The sequence below is a fragment of the Tachysurus fulvidraco genome, chromosome 10, assembly GCF_022655615.1.
Source record: "Tachysurus fulvidraco isolate hzauxx_2018 chromosome 10, HZAU_PFXX_2.0, whole genome shotgun sequence".
In the NCBI taxonomy this organism is placed as follows: domain Eukaryota; kingdom Metazoa; phylum Chordata; class Actinopteri; order Siluriformes; family Bagridae; genus Tachysurus; species Tachysurus fulvidraco.
In genome coordinates, this window is record NC_062527.1 from 14120228 (window position 1) to 14145408 (window position 25181).

The 25181-nt window shown below is 39.4% G+C and overlaps 1 protein-coding gene across 1 annotated transcript in view; it reads left to right on the forward strand.

The window, feature by feature from the left end:
- Window positions 1–13411: 13411 nt before the first annotated feature.
- LOC113660226 (Kv channel-interacting protein 1) overlaps window positions 13412–25181 on the forward strand; it is a 47275-nt gene continuing 35505 nt past the window's right edge. The window contains exons 1-2 of the mRNA XM_047820090.1: window positions 13412–13641; window positions 13855–13948. Coding sequence (XP_047676046.1) covers window positions 13861–13948 — 88 coding nt within the window. The 5' untranslated portion in view covers window positions 13412–13641; window positions 13855–13860. The remainder of the gene's footprint in view (window positions 13642–13854; window positions 13949–25181) is intronic.

Below are 25181 nucleotides of genomic sequence, written 5' to 3' on the forward strand. Positions count from 1 at the left end.
TTTCTTATTAGCCTGTTCATCATTAAAGGTTGAGTGTACGTTGTTTGAAAGCCAATGTTGACATATAAAATCACCAAAACAAACACGCCCCAACCCAAATGGGTCCCACCCCTGTATTGATAGCTCCGCCCACACATACGTACGTAAAGCAAGCAAATAATGGAAAGAAATGTGTCTTTATCATAGCTGAAGGGAAGAACAATATGATTGCAGAAAAACAAACAAGCAAAAATAACACACAAGCATAATCATGCAAAGGACGGCATATATTAGTTCTGTGAAACACAGCAAAACCAACGTTACTCACCTATCGAGAAGGAAAAAAGCGCCTCGGCATCTTAAGTAAAGTTGAATTTCCCAAGTCAATAACTCCTGAGCTAAACGCTGTTACTAGCAAAAAGTGGTTGTAGCTGCCTGTCTACATTACTACGATAAAAAAGAGGTGTTATTTGTGTAGTAACAGCGTTTAGCTCAGGAGTTATTGACTCAGGAAACTCCAATCTGAGAATATGCTCCAACTTCCTGCTCCTTCAATTCTGATCCTATATTAAAGCTGATCCTATATTAACACGGGTCCTACTTCTTGCCTTATCGTAAGTCTTTCTTCGTTTTCTTTGTTTTTATCCTCCATGTCAATGCTAAAACCGCTTTCTTCTAATGTCACACATGTGCACTGAACACTCTCTCCGCTGTATATTAACAAGCCCCGCCCCTTTCTGCTCATTGGCTACACGTTTGTTTTGATTTTTGTTTATTATTCGGTCTGACTCAGTTTTCTGAAGCATTTCTCAAAAATCGGAGACCCTGCCTTTAAGTAAAGTTGGATGCATATTCACAGATTCGACTTTCCCGAGTCAATAACTCCTGAGCTAAACACTGTTACTACACAAATAACACCTCTTTTCTATCGTAGTAATGTAGAGAGGCAGCTACAACCCAATCAAAATCAGCTTTCCTCTGTGGTGGACAAAATACACAAGTCTCTATGTGCGGACGGCTGAGAGACAGATTCCTAGGGACCGTCTGCAAAGTGCAAAACCCGACAAGCGAGTACAACAAAAACAGTCAATAACTTCACAGTAATACACTGTACTGTCACCAAATTCAGCTCACACATTTTGGTGACACCCTCGCCTCCCATATTGACAAGACATGCCCCTTTCTGCTCACTGGCTACACGTTTGTTTTGTTTGTCGGTCAGACTCAGTTTTCTGAACCATTTCTCAAACAACGTACACCCCACTTTTAATGCCTTAGATAGATAAAAGACTGGATGAACTGCAATTTTCTGTTGTTAAACTCCGATAAGACAGAAATACTACTTATAGGTCCAAAAACCAGTGCACAGAAACTCTCACAACTTAACTCCCATTTAGAGAGATGTACTGTTACTAGTAGCTCGACAGTGAAAGACCTGGGTGTTATATTAGACAGCAACTTGTCTTTTAAAAATCATATCGCCCATACTACCAAAACAGCCTTCTTCCACATTAGAAATATTGCCAAGCTGAGAAACATCCTGTCTGTCTCTGATGCTGAGAAGCTAGTTCATGCATTCATGACCTCTAGACTCTACTACTGTAATGCATTACTAGGTGGTTGTCCTGCATCTTTAATAAATAGGTTACAGTTAGTCCAAAATGCAGCTGCCAGAGTTCTCACTAGGACAAGAAAGTATGAACATATAACCCCAATTTTATCATCTCTACACTGGCTACCTGTTAAGTTTAGAATTGATTACAAACTGCTGCTACTTACGTACAAGGCTCGTAATGGTTTAGCTCCCATGTATCTAACTAGTCTTCTAACACGTTACAATCCTTCACGCTCTCTCAGATCACAAAACTCAGGACTTCTGGTAGTTCCCAGAATATCTAAGTCTACTAAAGGTGGTAGAGCATTTTCTTATTTAGCTCCCAAACTTTGGAATACTTCCTGATAGTGTTCGGGGCTCAGACACACTTTCCCAGTTTAAATGTAGATTAAAAACTCATCTCTTTAGTCAGGCATACACATAATACATCCTATAATATCATGCACCAGTACATCAGACCTGCACATTTTTATGAACAGCAGATATGTTAATCCCTCTCCACTGCTTCTCTCTTTGTACCCATCCCGAGGCATCCAGCTCCCAACGTCCTCTGTGGGACAAAGCCTTTGGACGTCCACTGAGCTGAGGCCGACTCTAAGAATCCTGAGACATCTCCAGTTAGACTCTGTGATACTAAGGAGATCTGAAGTCCATGAACCTTACACCAATACAACATTTGTTTGACTGTATATTACAATCACACCCCCAGTGTCACCCATATGAGGATGGGTCCCCCTTGAGTCCGGTTCCTCTCAAGGTTTCTTCCTTTACCAATTTAAGGGAGTTTTTCCTTGCCACTGCTGCCTGAGTCACCTCAGACTTGCTCATAGGGGGATAAATACTATATACTATAGTGATACTATATATGAACTAAATATATCTAATAATAATCTTGAATTTTTATTCTGTTAATTCTTTTTCTTTTATTATTCATTATTTCTTTTATTATTCCTTATGTTTACCTTCTGCTCTATGTTTATGTTCTGTAAAGCTGCTTTGAGACAATGTCTATTGTGCCTTATAATATTGTGCTATACAAATAAACTTGAATTGAACTGAATTAATGCTTTGAAAATACCTAACAAAAAAAGTTTGGCCTTTTGCTCCTGTACAACTTAATCATATGCCTTATGAATTATATTTAGTTTTGTCAAGTCAAGTCAAGTCAAGTCAAGTAGCTTTTATTGTCATTTCAACCATATATACCTGTTGCAGTACACAGTGAAATGAGACAATGTTTCTCCAGGAAAATGGTGCTACATAAAAGCATAGACAGAGCAAGTGTAATCACAGTACAGCTTTGGATATTTAGACAAACTCCATTGAGTTTTATCAATACAATATACAATAATACAATATTATGTGTCCATTCAGATATTATGATATTCTATGTACTAATACAATTATGTAATTAGCCATTAAATGAAATCAGTGAAGTTAAATCTTAAAAAAAACAACAACCTGTAAATATCAATTATTATTAAAAACATTAACACCTATTTATATACAGATATGCATTGTTTGTTTCCATTCTCTCAGACTGACATGGACAATGTCATATAATAGCTAAATTAATTATGTAACCTGCGAGGCAGATTTATGCTATGAACTGTCCCATTAACCACTAGGTCAGGGTGGTAGGGCATATTGTGTGTTGCATAATAGTAGTCGGTGTTTATTGGTGATGCAAGAAGTGGTCTTACAGTGTAAACCAACCCCATATGAACACGCCAGTCTGCTTATCAGCTGCAGGCCCTGAGGTAATCACTGACCAGGTGATGTTTCTGGAGGCACACGGCAACCTTGATGAAAGCGTAAATATACAACTCAGACCAAACTGATAACACAGTTTATCCCTTGACATGATTCTAACACCACGATTCCAAAGTCCAAGGTTTGGATGACCTACAAGTTTATAATATCCCTAAATGATAAAATCATAAAGCACTAATTGCATGTGATGCAAGACAAAACTAACTCACATGAAGATGACTACATGTTTACATTTTGTGTTTTCCCATTTAACTACTTCAAATTTGTACTTTTACATATTGATTCAAAACATAGCTTCCACTGATGACTGGGACCAGGGACATCAGGTTTTATCTGAACTCATACATTAGCAGCGTCTAACATGAAACTCATCAGTATTCAGCTAAATCGTGCACTTCCTAATAAGTCAATAAGCCATTTTCTCTCATGACACAGAGATGTATATCGTTTCCCTGGAATGCTATGTCTAACACGAAATAGCAAAATATGAGGATGAGTAGCATAGTATAAAAATGCTTATAAACTTTAAATTCCTTTTTTACAGTTTATGGTGAATAACCCTCATTTACATGAATGTATTCCACTTAGTTTTTGATAAAATAATTAATACAGTATTAAAATAATTAATACAGTATTAATTATTTTATCAAATACAATATTAATTATTTTGATAAAATAATTAATATTGTATTTGGAGGTAGATCAGTGGACAGAGAAAATCGTTGTTGAGTTATTATCACAAGCTGGTTAGCTAGACTGCAATTTTAAAGTGTAGCCAAGATACATTTCAAGCATTACACATTAAATGATGGTATTAATTTGGTGAAATAAACAACATAAAATAAACAAAAATATAACCATTTCAAAAGATTAAAAACTAACAAATGCAGCCAATCCCAATTGTGTATTTATACAAATGTATTTACAGTGTTTCTCGCCCTATTTGATTATTACAATCCTATGGGGTTGAAGGGCTGGGGTAAAAATAATTAGCAGGGTTGCTAGGTCTCAGCTACAATATCTGGTCTCAGCAACTAAATTACCATATATAACACTAGATGGCAGTATGCCATTTAATTGCAAGAGAACTGCTGTCAGGTTAAACTCCCCAACACAAGCACTCACAAATTTCCTTAAAGCAATAGAAATCCAGATTAGTTCATGTTTTTGTTTTAAACAACAGAACATAAGGATAAAAATAGAAATACCAATCTTTGTTCCTCTTGTATGTAATGTGGACCAGTGTCATAAAATTGTTTGTATGAAAGGTTGTATTAGCTGCTGATTGAAGTGTATGTCTTATTGTTGCATAACCAGAATTCCTAAACTGGGACAAATATAATAATCACAAAAGAAACAATGGCTCAGAGCTAACTCAATTAGAGAATTGACAAGTCCTTAAACAGTGCAAAACAAAAAGTGGCTCAGGAACAGGGTTTGTGTCTTAGATCTCATGGGATGGAGCCCTCTGTTGGCGTGGAGGTCTTGCATGATTTTTTTTATTACAGTACACATGCCCTCAGATTTCCCTCGGATGGGCTGTTCCAAAAGCTGAACCACCCCTTTGATGGGACCTGAGCATAATGAAGTTTTGCATAATGAAGTCATATGATCCACAACACTTTACAAACTGACAATATCGACGTAATACCTTGTTTAAAAACTCAGAAGTTATTTTAATCTTAATCTTAAACATAATTTCCTATGAAAAATACACAGCAACATAAGGCACATTTTGTATTACTGAGTTTTCTGAGAAAAAAGGAAAAGAGAAAAACAGATGATTTAATCTGCTTAGGTGATAAAAACATACTGATATAATTATATTCAATGACACAGTATTATTATCTCAATTAAAGGCCTTGCTTATTTAATAGGCATAGGCCTAATCACAGCGCTGTCTGTGTGTGAAGCTGTGTGAATTACAACACTTCCAGGTCAGGATTATTCATTCCTATTCCAATACCAAGTATAATCCGAGTAAATGTGCGATATTTATCACTTTTTCATGAGATGTATTGCAAATTATGTAGCCTAGTGACTAAGAAAATGCAGTGTCTGGTTGACACCTAGCTTTATGTTTTTTTTTACTGTGCTGTTTTGTCAATGATTTGTCTCTATGTCCTAGCTGAATGTTTCTGCATAATAGGTGCACCATTGTTGTAGGATTTAGAATGCAGTCACATTATCTCTCTTTCTGTATTTTTTATTTATCTTCTATTTCTGTTCTGAAACACATTGATAAGTGGCCATTAGCCCTATGCTCTATCTAGGTAGAAAAAAAAATACATATTTTCTCTAGTTCAGTGATGGACAGAGCTCTAGCTTTACCTCACATGATTTTCATAGTTGAGTCAGCATCATTATCTATTTGCAGACTGTGAAAATCTACCTCCAACTGCAGCATTAACTCTTTGCTAAACATACAGCATTTCTCAACACAGACATATCAGCTATGATTTGATATTTTTTAATTTTAACAATTTGACAGCTCTTAATACTGTTTGTTCGTAGGATTTTTGGGTGCGATTTCACTATGAATATTTCATCAAAGGTATTCAGGTACATTCAATCTGCAAGAAAGATTAACACAATACAAAAATCAGCAGTGCCACGAATCAGCTTCACAGAAATTCAACCCTAGATATACACAGTAGATTCCTAATGAGCATCACAAACAAGTTCCTTATGTCTAATAATCACACACTTTACCAATAAGTGTTGGGCATCACCCCGCTTAGTTAGTGCAATACATCAATAACACCAACATTTCGAGGCACTGAACAACTATTTGTGTGAGTTTTTCAGAATTCATCAAACTATTCAGGATGAATAGTGTGGTACTTAAGTAATGATCAAACTATTATAATCTTTTGAAAATATAAAGGAAATCCTCTTTAAATCATTTTACAAAGATATTTGCCATTTCAACTGTAAAGGGAATGCGAAAATTTAAAAACACCCCAATACTGTATTAGAGGAGCTTGGAAAACTGTTCATCTAAAAGAGAATTTTAGCTTGATAGCATTTTTAGACCTTGTGCTATTTGTACTAGGGCATCTGCAAAATGCAATAAATGTACTGCAAAATGCAATAAATGTAACTATATCAGGTGGAACATTCTGAGACGAAGGAACACTTTGTAGCACACTGTTTTCCACATTGTTCAACGTTAAGCTTTAATAATGTCTTTGACAAAAAAGGACACACTGAAATCATTCTCCTGGCTGCATCATGAGTTATCACAAAGTTGTGATGGGTTTTAACAGCATACATGTCAACACTGCAAAATCAAAAATTGTTAATTTCCCCAATTTTTGCGACCCTTGAGACAAAAAAAAAAGACGAAAGGCTAAATGTCAAAACCATGCATTCTCAAACAGGCTCAAGAGCCTTGATTACTAGCTTCATCACTGCTCATCACTGCTAGCTTCATCGCTGCTCAAGGCAACGTGGCTCAACTAAATAGAAAAGACAATCAGACACATGAGGAACAGGTGTGCAGTAGCGGGCAGGAACAGACAAGGGCGGGGCAGACACGTGACACAAAACACAAACAAATGCACATGGCCAAAATCCGGGCCGAGTCCTGACAGGAATGAAAATTGAAACTCAGTTGATTCCTGACTTAGAGCCACTTGTCACAGTTATTTGAAAAACTACCTAGTTATCTTTGAGGATATCAAATGTGCAATATTTTTGGTTGAAAAATGAAGCTCTAAACATAAACTATAGACAAATAACTATCAATTTATCAAGCCATTAAATTATTATGGAAAAATTTTAAAACAATATGAAAGACAAAAATGATGAAGGTAAAAATGGTTGGATAACATATTTAAATATCCAGAGATATCTAAGCTGCTGTTTTTCTCATTTGAATGATTCTGAGAGCTTTATTATGCTATTTGTTTAGATGATATTTCTTGGCTCTTTAATCCTGTTTCCTGTTCATGCAGAGAAGCATCTTCACATCTCCATAAACAATTCATTCTGCTGAAATATTATATAGTACCACCTTCCTCTCTTGTCATCGCTCACTGTGTGTGTGTGTCCATGCATGAGGGTCTGTGTGGGTGGGTATATACATAAGGAAACTGCTTTAATAAACATTGGCCTGCGGCTCTCTAAAGACTTGTGTTAGAGATCATTGGGCATAGATTACTTTCACCCCATGTTTGCTTTTAAATTCACTTTAAATTTTGGTCAACATATGTTTTCCATTTCTGCCTTAAGGCAATGCAGGCTTTATTTATTTATTTATTGTTTGTTTTTTGTTTTTTTCCAAAGCATTTTTTCATCTGCTCTCCTCTGCAATCTACTCTCTCTGATTTAAGCCTCTTTTCCTTTTTATGTCTGCACCCAGGATATTAGTTGGTTACAGGCCATGGCACATGCTGAGCTCTGCTGCAAATGACAAGAACAGAGAGAAAACGAAAGGGAGAGATTGCAAGAGAGAAAGAAAGGATCCGATAAATAGAAGAGAAGGAAACTTTAGGATACACTGGAGTCTACACTGCCATTTGTACTATCCTGACTACCATGATGTCAGGTCTGTGAATGTGTTAGTCAGCAATTAAACCACAGAAAACACTTTAGAGAGGCTGCTGTTAGATTAATGTGCATCTATAAATAAACAGGAGAACAATGCAGTGTGGTTTGGGTCGTTTCTTTATTCACAGACAGATGGCCATTAAAACACTAAAGACCTCTAAATTATTGTTACATGAATAGCATTTTATTCTGGTAAATTACACTCAAAATACTTTGCTTAATTTTATCAAGGCAGTGAAATAAATGCAAAATTCAAAATTTATTGAAGGCTCTCTGTTAGTATATTACTGAGTATCTTAGATGTTCCAATACATTAAAGGTTTACATCAGTATTTTCACTCTAATCTTTATCCATCACATGTGCACTGGGTGTAAATGATTACCAATGGCACTAATTTGAACACAATGCAAAACATTTTGCCCTCAGTGTCAATCATTCAACAATACAATAATACATCTAAGGTCAGTTGATAAATCAGAAATGAAACTGAATTTATAAAAATGTTCTGCAAAATGTTCTTTAAAAATGTTTCCATTACATGTGGTAGATAATCCTTAGGTTGGCAAATGTTGCAGCATTATTAATGTTAATAGTCATGAAATTGTGGATGTGAGGGCTTATTATGTTACATTTTTGCTAATGGAGATGGGCTAGAAGAGAGCTAGAGAGAAACTGACTCTGTGGCTCTGTTACACTATCCAGTCACTTCATTAGTCAATACACTGCAAGTACTCAAGCATGACTTCATTTGACTTTTGGAAGCTGGAGCTCTCTCTCTCTCTCTCTCTCTCTCTCTCTCTCTCTCTCTCTCTCTCTCTCTCTCTCTCTCTCTCTCGCTCTCTCTCTCGATATATTTCAAATAAATTATGCTGTGATATAATAATATATTTCACAGTGAGAAGCGTTGTGCCAGACAAAACCTCCAAATCTGCCAATTTGCTCCCTATCTGTGAGAGTACGTGTTTTCCTGTATTAGGCTCAATGGAAGGCAGAGTAGCCCAATTTCTGTTAGAGAGAGAGAGAGAGAGAGAGAGAGAGAGAGAGAGAGAGAGAGAGAGAGAGAGAGAGAGAGAGAGAGAGAGAGAGAGAAAATTATGTGTGGGGCAATAGTGGGGATTTTATAGCTGTAGGATGGATGATGCAAATAAGAAACATCCAGAAGGCTCCTCTATCAGTCTGTTGTGTGTGTATTTGTGTATCTGTGTGTGTGTGTGTGTGTGTGTGTGTGTGTGTGTGTGTGTGTGCGCATGTGGCATGTGGAGAAAATGAGGAAGCCAAATGGCTGAAACAAATTTCTTTGTGCTTTGTTTGTCCCCCTGGGATCATTTCTCTGACAATGTGTGTACAGTATGTGTGTGTGTGTGCTTGTGTGTTTTGGGGTCTAATGTAATGTGTTATGAGCTCATTAAGTGAATAAGGTTGATAGTTTCACTGATTCTGTTTCCCTCTCCTTTGACCTCTTTTCCATAAAGTCCTCCAATTTCCTAAAAATTATAGAATTTTTCCACCAGAACAGGACCCACAGGTTAATTCTGCCATTATGTGGTCAGGTGTTGCAGTGAATATCTATAGTACCCTGTGCAAGGTAACCTTACAAACTTTTATCTTACTTTTGAAGCCTTTGAAACACTGAAGCACGGCTGCTGCTTCTAATCTCTATGATTAATAGAGATCCAGTGAAATTAAAGATACTGGACTAAATAATGATTCATTTCCTTACTCATCAATTTGCCACATACATTTATAAAGATGGATAATTTGCCCTTCCTCCTGCTATATCACTTGCTTTGTCAATTTTTTATTTATATATCTTTTTTTTTGATCTTCTATTTTTGTTTGTGTTGCACAGACTGGTGATATAGTCACTTTTGAATCTGGTAGCTCTTGTGCATGGCTAGCCTGGCTTGTCAACATGACTCCACGTCTCAGCTCCTTCCTAAATTCATTACTGGTGATTTGCCTCCATTTGTTTTCATTGATTTGGACTCTAGCCTAATGCATACTATTGCAGTATAGTTCCCTGCTCCTGCAACTTAAGTATTTTTAATCAATTCATTCATTCATTCATTCATTCATTCATTCATTCATTCATTCATTCATTCATTCGTTTTCTACCGCTTATCCGAACTTCTCCGGTGACAGGGAGCCTGTGCCCATCTCAGGCGTCATTGGGCATCAAGGCAGGATACACCCTGGACGGAGTGCCAACCCATCGCAGGGCACACACACGCTCTCATTCACTCACACACTCACACACTAAACAATCTTGACCAATTCCTGTAAATTATTATTTTAGTTTGTACCTGCCAGCAACTTTGGATCTTAAATTCCTGATATCTTACACGTTTCTCTCTTATGAACGGTCTTCTGTGGATCAAAAAATGTGCATTCATTTTATTGACATATTATCGCATAAAATTGACAAAATTTGCATAGAGCAGGGCTTAATGTAAAGTAGCTGTATTTGGAAGTAAATCCGGTTGTGCAATTATGCATATAACATGTAAATAAAGTAATAATGGCCAGAGCATGTGTCCACACATCTAAACCTTAGTCAGATTTATGTATCAGACACTGATTTGTTCAGATCAGTCAAACCTGGATGCAGTTCCTGGCTAATGTGTGGATCTGAGAAATAATAAAGAGGGGAGGAGATTCATCAAAGATAGGATATTTAAAAATAATTGTACGGAATTTAGGTTATGTATGTGTGTGTGTTATAATTTTTGAAGGTTTACTCCTTTAAAATTAGATTTAATGCAAGGCTTATAGTAAGACCAGTATGACCCATGCGTCCCATTTTCTTTAACATTTGTTGTTTGTTCTTGTGAATGCACGTCAGTCGTCTTCTTTCAATCTCTAAAAAAAGTGTCCATTAAAAGTCATTTCATATTGCCTTCTTATCTTCTACTTGTGAGTAATGTGATTGTTTTGTTTTCTTTTGTTCCATTGTGCCTTTCACAGCTGCAGGGTGTTATCCACTCTCTATCTGTCCATCTGACTGTGGGATAAATTTAGCGAGACCTCTCTTACATTGTTTACTACTGCCAACCTCTTCCGACACACACACACACACACACACACACACACACACACACACACACACACACACACACACACACACACACACACACACACACACACACACACACACCCTACATAATCAATTATTCTTTGATGTCCTCTCTTTGGAGCATCTCTTCCTTGTTCTTTAATCATTTTCTCTTTGTGTTCCCCATTTTAACCCTTCCCATTTTATTCACTGTAGAGGAACCAGGCTAATCAACATCCACATCTTGGAAATTCATTCATTTAAATTCATTACACTGTAGACAACTCCTGCTGTTAATGTAACACAAACAATGCAATTAGAGCTCCGAAACTGTACTTACTGCTCTGATATGTGTGTAGATATGCATGCCCCAAACACACATTTATACACATCCTCATATTTATGCAAATCTCTCTCTCTCTCTCTCTCTCTCTCTCTCTCTCTCTCTCTCTCTCTCTCTCTCTCTCTCTCTCTCTCTCTCTCTCTCAAATAGGCTCTTTGCCATTGCTGTAGCTTTGGAAATTTGGTTTTCTCAGTAGCACCCAGAGATGCGAGCTGACCGGATGCATGTAAAACCAGCGCTTGACATCACTCGGAGCTAAACTTGACAGTGAGCTTGGCCATGAACAGACAAATAAACTGAAAACATCTCTAAAAACCTCTCTAAAGCTCAGTCAAGTGTCCTCATCCGCTTCACAGCCTCTGTGAAAGAATACGGCTTAACACTGGAGGGTTAAATGCATCAACAGTAAGGGGTTCAAGGATTCAACTGTAACAGCTTGGTGCTACTGTACTCACAGTCTTCTGCTCAAAGGTTTAACCAGTGAGCCAGGTTTTTAACAAATCCCAATGCAGTTTTCATGGGATCATAGATAAAACAGATCTAAATGTCTTCAGGTTATAGAACTTCATGTTAACCAGCACTTACTAGAGTAATAGCTCAACCTATGAGTTCACAAGAAAAGACAAGGTAAAAAAAATGGCTAAATATTTAATAATATGTGCATATAAGCATGGCTGAATATTACGATTCAGGCACAGTGAAGTAAATATCTGAGTGTTTTTGACATTATCATGCTGTACAGTACATGGCCATGTTTTTCCTAAGTTCTTCCACAACCATGCCAATGCCACACTCCCTCCACTGGCTACTCGTAGCTGCACACGTCAGTTTTTAAACACTGATGCCTACCTACAAAGTCAAAAACAGACCAGCACCGACTTACCTCAAAGCTTTTATTACACCCCACACTGTACCACTCTCTCTCTGATCCTCTAGCACTGCTTCACTGGTCTGGTCTCACTGGGCTTGTCTCACTCTCCCAGGATACAAGGACGAAATGCCTTTAAACTCTTCTCTGTTCTAGCACCTACCTCTTGCTTAGATATTAAAATGATGAATTTAAAACGAAACAAAACAAAACAAACCATATTGTTTGTGTACTTTTCTTGCTATATAGCCTAAGTAATTAGTTTGCAACCTGATAGTATTCATTGTATGATGTAGGGAACCAGACTTGAGGTATTTATTGAGAAAGATTAACAAAGCACTTATGTAAGTCCCACGGGATAAGGGCTTCTTCTGTAAATGTAAATGTAAACGTAAATGCTATTTGCATTAATGGCATCTTCCTGTCTGCTCTACCAAACTGGCTATTTTCCTATGACCTCTGTCATAAACAAACCATTGCTGGCCACTGTATGTTTTTTTTTAATGTCACCATTCTGTGTAAAATGTGTCATTTGAAACTACTGTGTGTGAAAATGCTAGATCAGTGCAGCTGATTGGATAACTACATGAGCATGAATATGCAAGTGAACAGTACATATGCTTAAATTAAAAATCCTTAAGTAAATATTTGCTCCAAACAACACTCTAAGCAGCTTGTTCACCATCAATCTTCATCACTTTAACACCTTGCGCTGTGCTGTATTTCAGTATGTGTGTCTGATGAGGTTGTGCTTTTGAGATGAGTGAGTACTGTGTGCGGAGAGGAGAAATCAACTGCAGCTAGTAAAAGTGGTAGTAAAATACAGAGCTCCAGAGAGGGAGGGGAAGAGCAGGAAACAGGTGAGCTGTAATTAGAATTAAAGTAAGAAACATACAAACGTGCATAAGAGAGTGAGAGAATGCAATGGTGTACGTGTTAGATACATTAAAAAAAATCCTCTGTGTATGACTAAACTTGAACCACAAAAAGAAGGTGACAGGCTGAAGAGGAAGCACGACAGAGAGAGAGAGAGAGAGAGAGAGAGAGAGAGAGAGAGAGAGAGAGAGAGAGAGAGAGAGAGAGAGAACATATATCAGGAGGCAGGAGCATCAGTAGTGGGCTGTCTTTCCTCAGAGGGAGCTGTCGACACACACAGCAGTGCTGAAATTGGAACACTGCGGCACAGACAGAGACGGAAAGAGACCAGGGACAAAGAACAACTAAGAAAAAAGAGAAAAAAAATCTACATTAAAATATTCTCTTGGATATTTCCCTTCTTTTTACTGCTCTGGAACTCCCATGTTTATTTACCTTTTCACTTTTGACTGAAAATTGTGGACTTTTGGCTCACTTTTGAGCTCTCTCCCATTCTCTCTTTCATTCTTGCCTGGGCATCAAGAAACAAATTGCATCTTTTTTGTCTTTTCACCAGACAAACACTGGAACCCTGACTCTGGTATTGCAGAACTCTTTTACTCAGTTACACTTTTCAGAAATAATTTCTTCACTTTTTTCTCTGTAATCTTTCTTGATCTTTTTATATTCACTCTCCTGACTGCCTGATTTCCCTGACTTTGCTAGGCTAAAAGGATTAGGATAAAATTCATCTTCTTATACACTGCTCCTGACCCTAGCTTTGACTTTTAATGCTTGGTGACCCTGTGTGTAGGTGAAGATGTCTGCCTGTGCTAAGCACTGTAAACATGGACTGGTGAAGTTCGCCGTATCTGTACACAAACTGGTGACAGGGACGCTCATCAAAGGTATACACACACACACACACACACACACACACACACACACACACACACACACACACACACACACACACACACACACACACACACACACACACATGGGATGTGTTAATATAAAAATAAAGCCAAAAAGTCAGAAATAATAGATGACATGACTAATGTCTAGAGTCCTCTAAGAATTCCAGGCATTACTTTCTGCACTTAAAGATATACACATTACACATAATTACATCATCAGGATAATGTATTTAACATGTAATATAGCTACTATGTTTCTATTGTTATTTGTATACTGTAAAAAGCTGTGTATTTTTAAAATTTTATCGTGATAATTATTATTTGCAACATCATGTACAGTAGGTGATTATTTATACTTTCTAAACATATGTTTATAGAATTACAAATAGTTGATATATGTATAAGTAGATATATTTATATTTTGTTGTTTTATATTTGTCTACAGTTTATGTAGTGATGTACAGTATATATATAATTTTTACCTTGGTATAAAACCTTATATAGCTGCTAATGTTTATTGTTTTCCACAATAATGCAATTCATGCATGTGTAATTATGTATTTTCATATATTGCATAATTTTATTGCTTACCTTTTGGTAGTTATGAAGTTATATCAATGGATATACAACAATATCACATGAGCAAGAGTGCAGTTATACTGAATATTGCTAAATATTGGCTGTGGTTAAATAATCTAAAATAAAATCTAAATAATAGATATTAATTATAGATTAACTGTAATATTGTTGGGTTATTATAAACTGTACAGTATGTAGGTACTAATGGAAATGCATTCATTCCCTTTTCCCCTGCTTCTTCTTGTGGAGATAGCTGAGTAACAGCAAATCTGCAGATCAGAACTGTTTGTCTGATTATAGTTCGAAACCTCGCTTGAGTTCAGCTTGATGTATTGAACAGCTCTGTGTGTCCTGCACTGTGGAAGATGTATGGAGCAGACCAGCACATGGTTCAGCCTGATAAAGCACAGTTACAAATCATGTTCAGTTCATCCACTTGTGAGGACCTTAATGTCAGGTCACTTACTGGGCAGCACAAAGCTCTGACATACCCAGAGAAACATGTTTGGAACAAAATAGATTGTAGAAATACAGCTTTTGTAAGAGAGAGATTTGAATCTGTGAATTTACAGGGTTATAGGAGTAGTCATTGTTGACTATCCCATGTTTCTCTCTCTCTCTCTCTCTCTCTCTCTCTCTCTCTCTCTCTCTCTCTCTCTCTCTCTCTCTCTCTCTCTCTCTTTGTGTGTGTTTGCGCGTGAGGCATAATCGGATGTACCCAGATGCAGATGCTACACTCTTTGTTCCATTAGGAGACATAAGACTAAACAGAACCACAGCTGGACAAGGTCTGTGTGTGTGTACTGTATGTGTGTGTATATACAGTATACACACTGCAGTAATGACGTACAGTGTAGTATAGACAGATAGCTTTAGTAATTTCATAGTTTTTAGTTGCACTGTAAAAGGAGTAAGAATACTGGAAGAATTTCAGGGACTTACTGGAATGTAAACTCTCTGGGCTTAATGTTGGCACACCTGACACATGACTAGATGTATGCATACAGACATGGCAGCTATGGAAATTGCATTAATTATATACCTGCTAGCATAGAGTTTGTTTTAAGACAATTAAACTCTGAGGGCCTTATCATCGCAGAACCTGGCATAGCTGCTTTGACCACATCCCCCAATTTTGCACTAGGTCAATCAAGAAGCAGGCTGGAGTTGGTGAGGACATGATAATGTTTATGTTGAGAAAGTCTTTGGTATATCAGGTCATTAAACTAATCTTAACTCTTAATGACAATGGTAAGTAGAATTTTCTTGCCCTGCTGACATTACGATACACCACTTTGTTGTTTCACATACTGATCATATTTGCGCTAGCAGTGCACAATTCAAAGCCCTAAATGAATCTAGGATGTGCACAGCAGTCATCTTGCATACAAGTACCAGCCTCAGGTAGGCTCTCAATCTCCGACAGCTGACTGAAGACTCGTGTTCATTCAACAATGATACTGTTCCTCTTCAACAAAGATCTCACAAAACAATCACATTAAAATAAACAAACAAACAAACAAACAAACAAACAAACAAATAAATAAATAAATAAAGCACAATAAAGTAATTTCTGCTACATTTCCAGATATTGGGCAAAAGCTGTGGTGCTCTCTTGCAGTATATCTGATGTTTTAGGGAAAGCACTACAATCAGGTTTAAATAAGGTTAGAAAATGTATTGATAAAACATCCAACAGTAAAGTTCAGGCATTTATACTGAGTAGAAACATGTGTTTCTGGTGTCATGGCTTTAGAGGAAACACCAAAGGAGAGTTCCTATGAGAAATTAGATGTGTGGGTAATTCAAGCCCTCACAGAACTTTGCATAAGCTATTAATTATTTAAACAAAGTACAATAAGTACTAATTACTAAACTCAAATTTTAAATGTTAAGTGTGTTGTGAACTTTGCAGGCTGTCAGTGATATAATAGTATAATAAATCAAGCTGAATCATGTCTGTGCCAGTCTCTGCACAGTCATCTTATTATCAGCAGAAGGAATGATTAGGGAAGTTAGAGTTATTGTCCTATACTGCCCTCTTGTGGACAAATACAGCTACTCCGTTTCTCTTTTTCTATATCGAGGTTCACAGCATTTCAGTCAGGACCACTTGAATCAAAATAAAGACAATTCTTTGAATTATTTAATTTTTTATTTGCAAGCTTATGAAATTTACATTTTACGGTATGGCTCTGTTCTGAATTCCAATCAGACAGACTGAAAAAAGCATTTAAATAGGGCGCCCTGTTTGAAATGGACCAATAGCGCGCTTAGGAATCAGGGTTAGAATCGGGGTTAGAAAAATTGACATCAGCTGATAGCCGAGCTTGACTATGTGGCCTGCCTGAACTGACGCTGAACGCTATATTTCAGTCAGGACCACTTGAGTCAAAATAAAGACAATTCTTTGAAATGTTTACATTTTTTATTTGCAAGCTTATGAAATTTACATTTGGCGGTATGGCTCTGTTCTGAATTCCCCTTCCTTTTCATGAGCTCCATGAAAGCTAGTCAGGGAACAGCAGCAGCTTCGTGGGGGGACAATCTCCCATTAACTGGGAAAGCAGCCAGACAGAAATAGCAAACAGACCATACCAGGCAATCCTCCCTGGCTCTTCATGCTAACTGAAGAGCCAGCAGAGGATTAAAGCGAGCTTTTCACTAGCCAAACTTATTAGTAAAATACCAACAGAGCAGAGGACATGTTATCAGGCACGGAAAGCAGTTCCTTTACCATTTACTAGCAACCACTGACCATTAAAACCCCCCCCCCCCCCCCCAAAAAAAAAAAAAAAAAAAATGGAAGGCTCAGTGCCTGTATACAATTCAAGGCTGCAGAAGACTCCAGATCATCATGAACATCATGCCATCCCAATTTCTCAAGGAGCAACCAGAACCTTTAACTTTCCACTCCTGGTTCCAGCTACCTTAGGTACAGCAGCAGAAAAGGAGAGCTAGCAGCAGCAGAGGAGGAGAGCTAGCATAGCAGCAGCAGAGCTAGCTCAATCACAAACAGAACATGAGAACCAAGAACCAACTCCCTGAATATCCCGAGTAGCCATCTCTAGCTCTAGGATCCATCCAACAACCCGAGAAAGGAGACTTCCAAAAGACCCAACAAGAAATCCAGTCTTAACTTCCTTTTCCAACAATTTCAGGTTCTTTAACGGCAGAAAGCAAATTATAGGCAAACTAATGAGTAGTCAACCAAACACTCCTGTGAAAACCTTGGATAAGTCCAGCTATTAAATAATTGAAGAAGAAGTTGTTAGGATGCTTCTCGGGGCCTTTCCAGCTTTGGAACACTTACTTACTTACTTACTGACTTAATTAATTAATTAGTAACAAACAGTTAGCCACTGATTATCAATCCAAAGGTCACTATCTTTCGCTGGACACTCGTACAGAGAGGAGAGAAATTTAATCAAGCCTTTCATTTTCATTGCTGGCTAAAATTTAACCATGTCAAGTTAAGAAGTTAAACCATTTGCCAGTAAATATTTCCTGCATAACGTATCATAACAGCCTAGTGAGGCATGGCATAACATATCACAACAGCCTAGCAAGGCACAGCGTGACGCAACATAACGCCTGGCAAGTCATGGCATATCATATCATAACTGCCTAGTAGGGCATAGCACAACATACCATAGCCTAGTGAAGCATTGTATAACGTAACAACGCCTAGCAAGGCATGGCATAACGCATCATAACGGCCTAGAGAGTCCTAGCACAACGCAACATAACGCCCAGCAATGCATGGCATAAGGTATTACAACAGCCCAGCGAAGCACAGCCCAGCAAGGCATAACCCAGCGTTACGCAACCCAACACACCCCAGCAAGGCATATCATAACGTAACGCAACACAGCCCAGCAAGGCACAGCACAATGCAAAATAACGCCTAGCAAGGCACCGCATAACGTATCACTACAGCCCAGCGAGGCACAGCACAACGCATTACAACAGCACCATGCAACACAACATAGCATAGCGCAACCCAACACAGCCCAGCAGGGCACAGCACAATGTAACAAACACAGCCCAGCAAGGCATGGCACAACATATAATAGCCAAGCGAGGCACAGCATAACGCAACAAAACACCTAGCAAAGCACGGCCTAACGCATCACAACAGCCTAGTGAGGCACAGCACAACGTAAACGCCTAGCAGGCATGGCCTAACGCATCATAACAGCCTAGCGAGGTACACAGTGCAACGTAACCTAACATGGCCAAGCAAGGCATAGCATAACGCAACGCAACACAACATAGCCTAGCGAGGCACAGCACAATATACTGTACCATAACACAGCCCAGCGGAGCATAGCACAACGTACAGTATCACAACACAGCCTACCGAGGCACAGCATAACGCATCACAACAGTCTAGCAAGGCACAACATTTGGTAACGTTACCCAACACGGCCTAGCAATGCACAGCCAACTGCAATGCATCACAACGTTACCTAACACGGCCTAGCAATGCAACACAACATAGCCCAGCAAGGCACAGCACAACACACCATAACACAGCCTAGCGAGGCATAACATAGCGCAAAGTAACCTAACATCGCCTAGCAAGGCACAGCACAATGTATCACCACAGCCTATCGAGACACAGCCTGACGTATCACAACAGCCTAGCGAGGCATAACATAGAGTAACGTAACCTAACACGGCCTAGCAAGGCACAGCACAACACAACAAAACAAGCCCAGCAAGGCACAGCACCAAGCACCATAACACAGCCTAGCGAGGCATAGCATAATGTATCAAAACAGCCAACGGGGCCTAACATAGCGTAACATAACATAGCTTAGCAGGGCATAGCATAACGTAACCTATCGTAGCTTAGCAGGGCATAGCATAACGGAACCTAACACATCTTAGCAGGGCATAGCATAACGGAACCTATCGTAGCTTTGCAGGGCATAGCATAACGGAACCTAACATAGCTTGGCAGGGCATAGCATAACGGAACCTAACATAGCTTGGCAGGGCATAGCATAACGGAACCTAACATAGCAGGGCATAGCAAAACGTAACCTAACATAGCTTGGCAGGGCATAGCATAACGGAACCTAACATAGCTTGGCAGGGCATAGCATAACGGAACCTAACATAGCAGGGCATAGCAAAACGTAACCTAACATAGCTTCACAGGGCATAGCATAACGGAACCTAACATAGCAGGGCATAGCAAAATGTAACCTAACATAGCTTCGCAGGGCATAGCATAACGGAACCTAACATAGCTTGGCAGGGCTTAGCACAACGGAACCTAACATAGCAGGGCATAGCAAAACGTAACCTAACATAGCTTAGCAGGGCATAGCATAACGGAACCTAACATAGCCTGGTGAGGCAAAGCATAATGTAATATAGCCTAGCAGGGCAAAGCATAAAGTAACCTAACATAGCCTAGCAAGGCATAGCATAACATAACATAACAAAGCCTAGCAAGGGATAACATAACGTAACCTAACATAGCCCAGTGAGACATAGCATAACATAACGTAACATAGCCTAGCAGGGCATAACGTAACCCAACATAGCCTAGCAGGGCATGGCATAAAGTAACCTAACATAGCCTAGCGAGGCATAGCATAACATAGCCTAGCAAGGCATAGCATACCGTAACTTAACATAGCTTAACAGGGCATAGCATAACGTAACCTAACATAGCCTGGTGAGGCATAGTATAACTTAACATAGCTTAACAGGGCATAGCATAACGTAACCTAACATAGCCTGGTGAGGCATAGTATAACGTAACATAGCCTAGCAGGGCATAGCATAAAGTAACCTAACATAGCCTAGCAAGGCATAGCATAACGTAACGTAATATAGCCTAGCAGGGCATAACGTAACCTAACATCGCCTAGCAAGGCATGGCATAACGTATCATAACAGCCTAGCGAGGCATAACATAGGGCAACGTAACCTAACCTGGCCTAGCGAGGTATAGCATAATGTAACACAGCCTAGCAGGGGATAGCATAACGTAACCCAACATAGCCTAGCGAGGCATAGCATAACCTAACATAGCTTAACAGGGCATAGCAAAATGTAACCTAACATAGCCTAGTGAGGCATAGCATAACAAGTCGTGGCCTAATGGTTAGAGAGTCTGACTTGTAATCCTAAGGTTGTGGGTTTGAGTCTCTGTCCGGCCACGATTGAGGTGCCCTTGAGCAAGGCACTGAACCCCCCAAATGCTCCCCGGGCGCCGCAGCATTAATGGCTGCCCACTGCTCCGGGTGTGTGTTCACGGTGTGGGTGTTCACTGCTGTGTGTGTGCACTTTGGATGGGTCAAATGCAGAGAACGAATTCTGAGTATGGTTCACCATACTTAGCCGTATGTCACGTCACTTTCACTTTCACCTAACATAGACTAGTGAGGCATAGCATAACGTATCATAACAGCCTAGCGAGTCATAACATAGCGTAACGTAACCTAACCTGGCCTAGCCTAGCAAAATGCAACATAGCCTAGCAAGGCGTAGCCTACCTCGCATAACAGACTGTACAACACGTCAGCCCGGTCGCTTCTGGCTCAACAAACGCACCATTAGACACGAAAATGCGTGCCATATCGATTTACCGTAAGTTCAAAGCGTTTTCAAAACGTCCCCTTCGGCTCAAGTATACTAATAGTAATCACGACCTCTTATAGTGCCATATCGCGAACACAAAAGGAGATAACTTGCGGTTTAATCTCTAATAGCCGCTGAATTTAACTCACAGCAGCAGCAATGCAGAGGAAACAGCCCCATAACATAACGAGCTGGCATAGCAAAGCATATTGAGGCATAGCATTACCTAGCATGAGGTAATCTAGCCTAGCAAAGCAAGCATGGCATGACCCATCGTGACGTGCATAGCAAAAGCATAGCATAACCTCATCTTATAACATAGCGTAACATACAATAATATAACCTAGCATAGCATAACATGCATAGCATATCGAAGCATAGCCTAAAAGACTGTACAACACTCCAGCCCTTCCGTCTCTACAAACGCACTATTATACTGTACACGAACATGCGCGCCGTATCGATTTACCGTAAGGTCAAAGCGTCATCAAACCTCCTTTTTGGCTCACATATACTAATAGTAATCACAACCTCTTATAGTCTCATTTCACGAAACCAAAAGGAGATTTGGTTTAAACTCTAATTAGCCGTCAAGTTTGAATTGCAGCAGCAAAGCAGAGGAAACAGCCAAGCAGACAGACTAAAAAAAGCATTTAAATAGGGCACCCTGTTTGAAATGGACCAATAGTGCGCTTAGGAATCAGATCAGCTGATGGGCGGGGTTAGAAAATTGACATCAGCTGATAGCCGAGCTTGACTATGTGGCCTGCCTGAACTGAAGCTGAACGCTATATTTATGATCGCAGTACAATTGTTTTCATTTGAAAAACAAAAGGGTAAATATACTGTATGTACCAGATTAGTGGTATGTACCATATTAATTTATTCATCCAATTAAATCTATTTGTTGCTAAAATTTACTAAACACTATATAGACATCAGCATTTTAATTTTAAAAATTGAAGGTAGATTAAAGTTTTATAGTAACTCAGTTTGTTTAGTTGGTCATTTATTTTATTTAAGCATATAAAGCAACACTACTAGTGCTGCCTGTGTCTCTGATGCTAGCACACCAGAGAATAGAGCTATTTCCTTTGACCAATCCCAGTCAATGTTGGACACTGTTATTTATAATTATTTGTACTTTTATGTATTTGCCCACCCTAACAGGCCCTTGTTACACATAGGTACATATGTACACCATACAGACTTGTAAAAAAAAGAAACAAACAAACAAATAAAAAAAAACCTTTGACACTTTTTCATTGTAACTTTGAACAAATGTTTTAAACTCATGGTATCTTAAGTATGCAACCTAGTGAGCCAGCATTAATTTATTCAATGCTGGAGATTTAAGCACTTATGTACGTTGCTCTGGATAAGGGCGTCTGCCAAATGCTGTAAATGTAAATGTTGTAAAGCTTTATCAGTCATAGCTTTGTGACGAGCACTGCCTATAATTCCTGTGTTTAACTGTGGTGTGTGTGTGTGTGGGGGTGTGGGGTTGGGGTGGGGGTGGGGGTGGGGGGTGGGGTGAGTGTGTGTGTGTGTGTGTGTGTGTGTGTGTGTGTGTGCGGTGTGTGTGCGTGTGTGTGTTTGAGTGTGTGCGTTTGTGTGTGTGAGTGTGTGTGTGTTTGTGTGAGTTTGTGCATGTGTGTTTCTTCTGTAACTACTTTTTGGATCGGTTGGTGGTAATTAGATTAGAAATCGCTGTACTTTCACACTGACTTTTTTCCATTAATGTATTAGATTAGATTAGATTCCACTTTATTGTCATTACACATGTACAAGTACAAGGCAACGAAATGCAGTTTAGGTCTAACCAGAGTGCAATAGCAGTAAGTGCGGGATATACAGTTTGTACAAGATTTAGATAAGTTAAATAAAATGGTAATATGGAAGTAATTTACAGAAGTGTGTGTACTATGAACATAACATACAGATGACTATAATTATAACTGAAATTTACAGAATGTAACAAAATATGGATATCGCTATAAACAGTAATTTACAGATGTGTATGTACTATGAATATAATATACAGGTGAATATATATGTACTAAAAATAATATGCAGATGGCTATTAGTATAAACTGAAATTTACAGAATGGTATGTGCTATAGACAAAATATATGGCTATTAGTATAATATATTGCTGTTACTACTGTATAAACAGAAATGGGTGGGTGTATACAATAAGGCAATGGTGAGCAGCAATGCAAAAAAGAGAGCAAGTGTGCAAGTGAGCATAGTTTGTGTAATAGTCCATTAGTGCAATAACATCCATTTGTGTAAACAGTCCATTAGCGCAATAACGAAGTGTGAGGGAGGAGATGTAACAGTGTATGAAGGACAGTAGGATCAGCGAAGGGCAGAGTTCAATAATGAGACAGCTCTAGGAAAAAAGCTGTTCTTTAGTCGGCCGGTCCTGGTCCAAAGGCACCTGAAATGCCTGCTGGAGGGCAGAAGTGAAAACAGTCTATGGGCTGAATAAGAGGAATCCTTAAGAATGCTGCTCGACGCAAACAGCGTTTCTTCTGGATGTCCTCCATGGCTGGAAGTGGAGTCCCTGTGATGCGCTGGGCGGTTTTCACCACCCGCTGCAATGCCCTGTGCTCTGCAACAGAGCAGCACCCATACCAGACTGTGACACAGCTGGTCAGGATGCTTTCTATTTCACAGCGGTAGAAGTTCACCAGGATGTCTGAGGAAAGCTGATTTTTCTTTAGTGTCCTCAGGAAAAAGAGGCGCTGGTGAGCCTTCTTAACCAGGCTGGAGGTGTTGATAGTCCAGGACAGGTCCGCCGAGATGTGGATCCCCAGGAACTTGCAACTGGAAATGAGCTCAACAGCCATCCCATTGATGTGGATGTTGTCATGTGTGCCTCTTGTCTTGTTCCTGAAGTCCACAATGAGCTCATTTGTCTTTGAGGTGTTAAGAAGCACGTTTTTGTCGTTGCACCATGTGGCTAGGTGCTGGATCTCCTCCCTGTAGGCAGTCTCATCATTGTTGGTGATGAGACCGATCACTGTCGGAGGTGAAGAGGGAGTAGAGAAAGGGGCTCAGCACACAGCCTTGTGGTACACCAGTGTTGAGTGTGATGGTGTTTGAGTAGATGGTGCCTGATCGAACCTGCTGGGGTCTGTTGGTCAGAAAGTCCATAATCCAGTTGCAAGTTGAGGTGATAATGCCCCGATCTACTAATTTGGCTATTAACTTGGAAGGAATGATGGTGTTAAATGCTGAGCTGAAGTCAACAAACAGATTACGTGCATAAGTGTTCTTATTGTCTAAGTGTGTGAGCACAGAGTGCAGTGCCATGGAAACTGCATCGTCTGTGCTCCTATTGCTGCGGTAGGCAAACTCGTGAGAGTCCAGTGTGGGTGGCAGAGAGTCCTTCAGGTGTGCTAGGACCAGCCCCTCAAAGCACTTTATGACAATGGGTGTCAGTGATACAGGGCGGTGGTTGTTCGGCATGTTGGGCTGGAGTGTTTTGGCACTGGCACAATGGAGGTGCATTTAAAGCAAGTAGGAACAGCTGCTTGGGCAAGAGACAGGTTGAAAATCTCAGTGAAGACCCCAGCGAGCTGCTCAGCACATGCCCTGAGTAGACGTCCAGGGATGTTGTCAGGTCCAGCGGCTTTGTGTACGCTGATCCGGCTCAGTGCGTTGCAGACATCTGTGGAGGAGAGTATTATTGGAGGGTGGTCAGGCGAGGGTTTGAGCTTGGTGGCAGTTTCTCTGTTGTCTCTCTCAAAACGAACATAAAAGTCATTCAGCTCATTCAAGAAGAGGACATCAGTAGCAGCGTATGCATTCTGCTTCACGTTTAAGACACTTAGATAAAAAATGTCATATACATTAAAGGCAGGGTCTCTGATTTTTGAAAACCAATGTCGACATTTGAAATCACCAAAACAAACACACCCCTAACCCTAATGGGTTCCACCCCTGTATTGGTAGCTCTGCCCACACATACATACATAACCCAGGCAACTAACGGAAAGAAATGTGTTTTTATCATAGCTGAAGGGAAGAA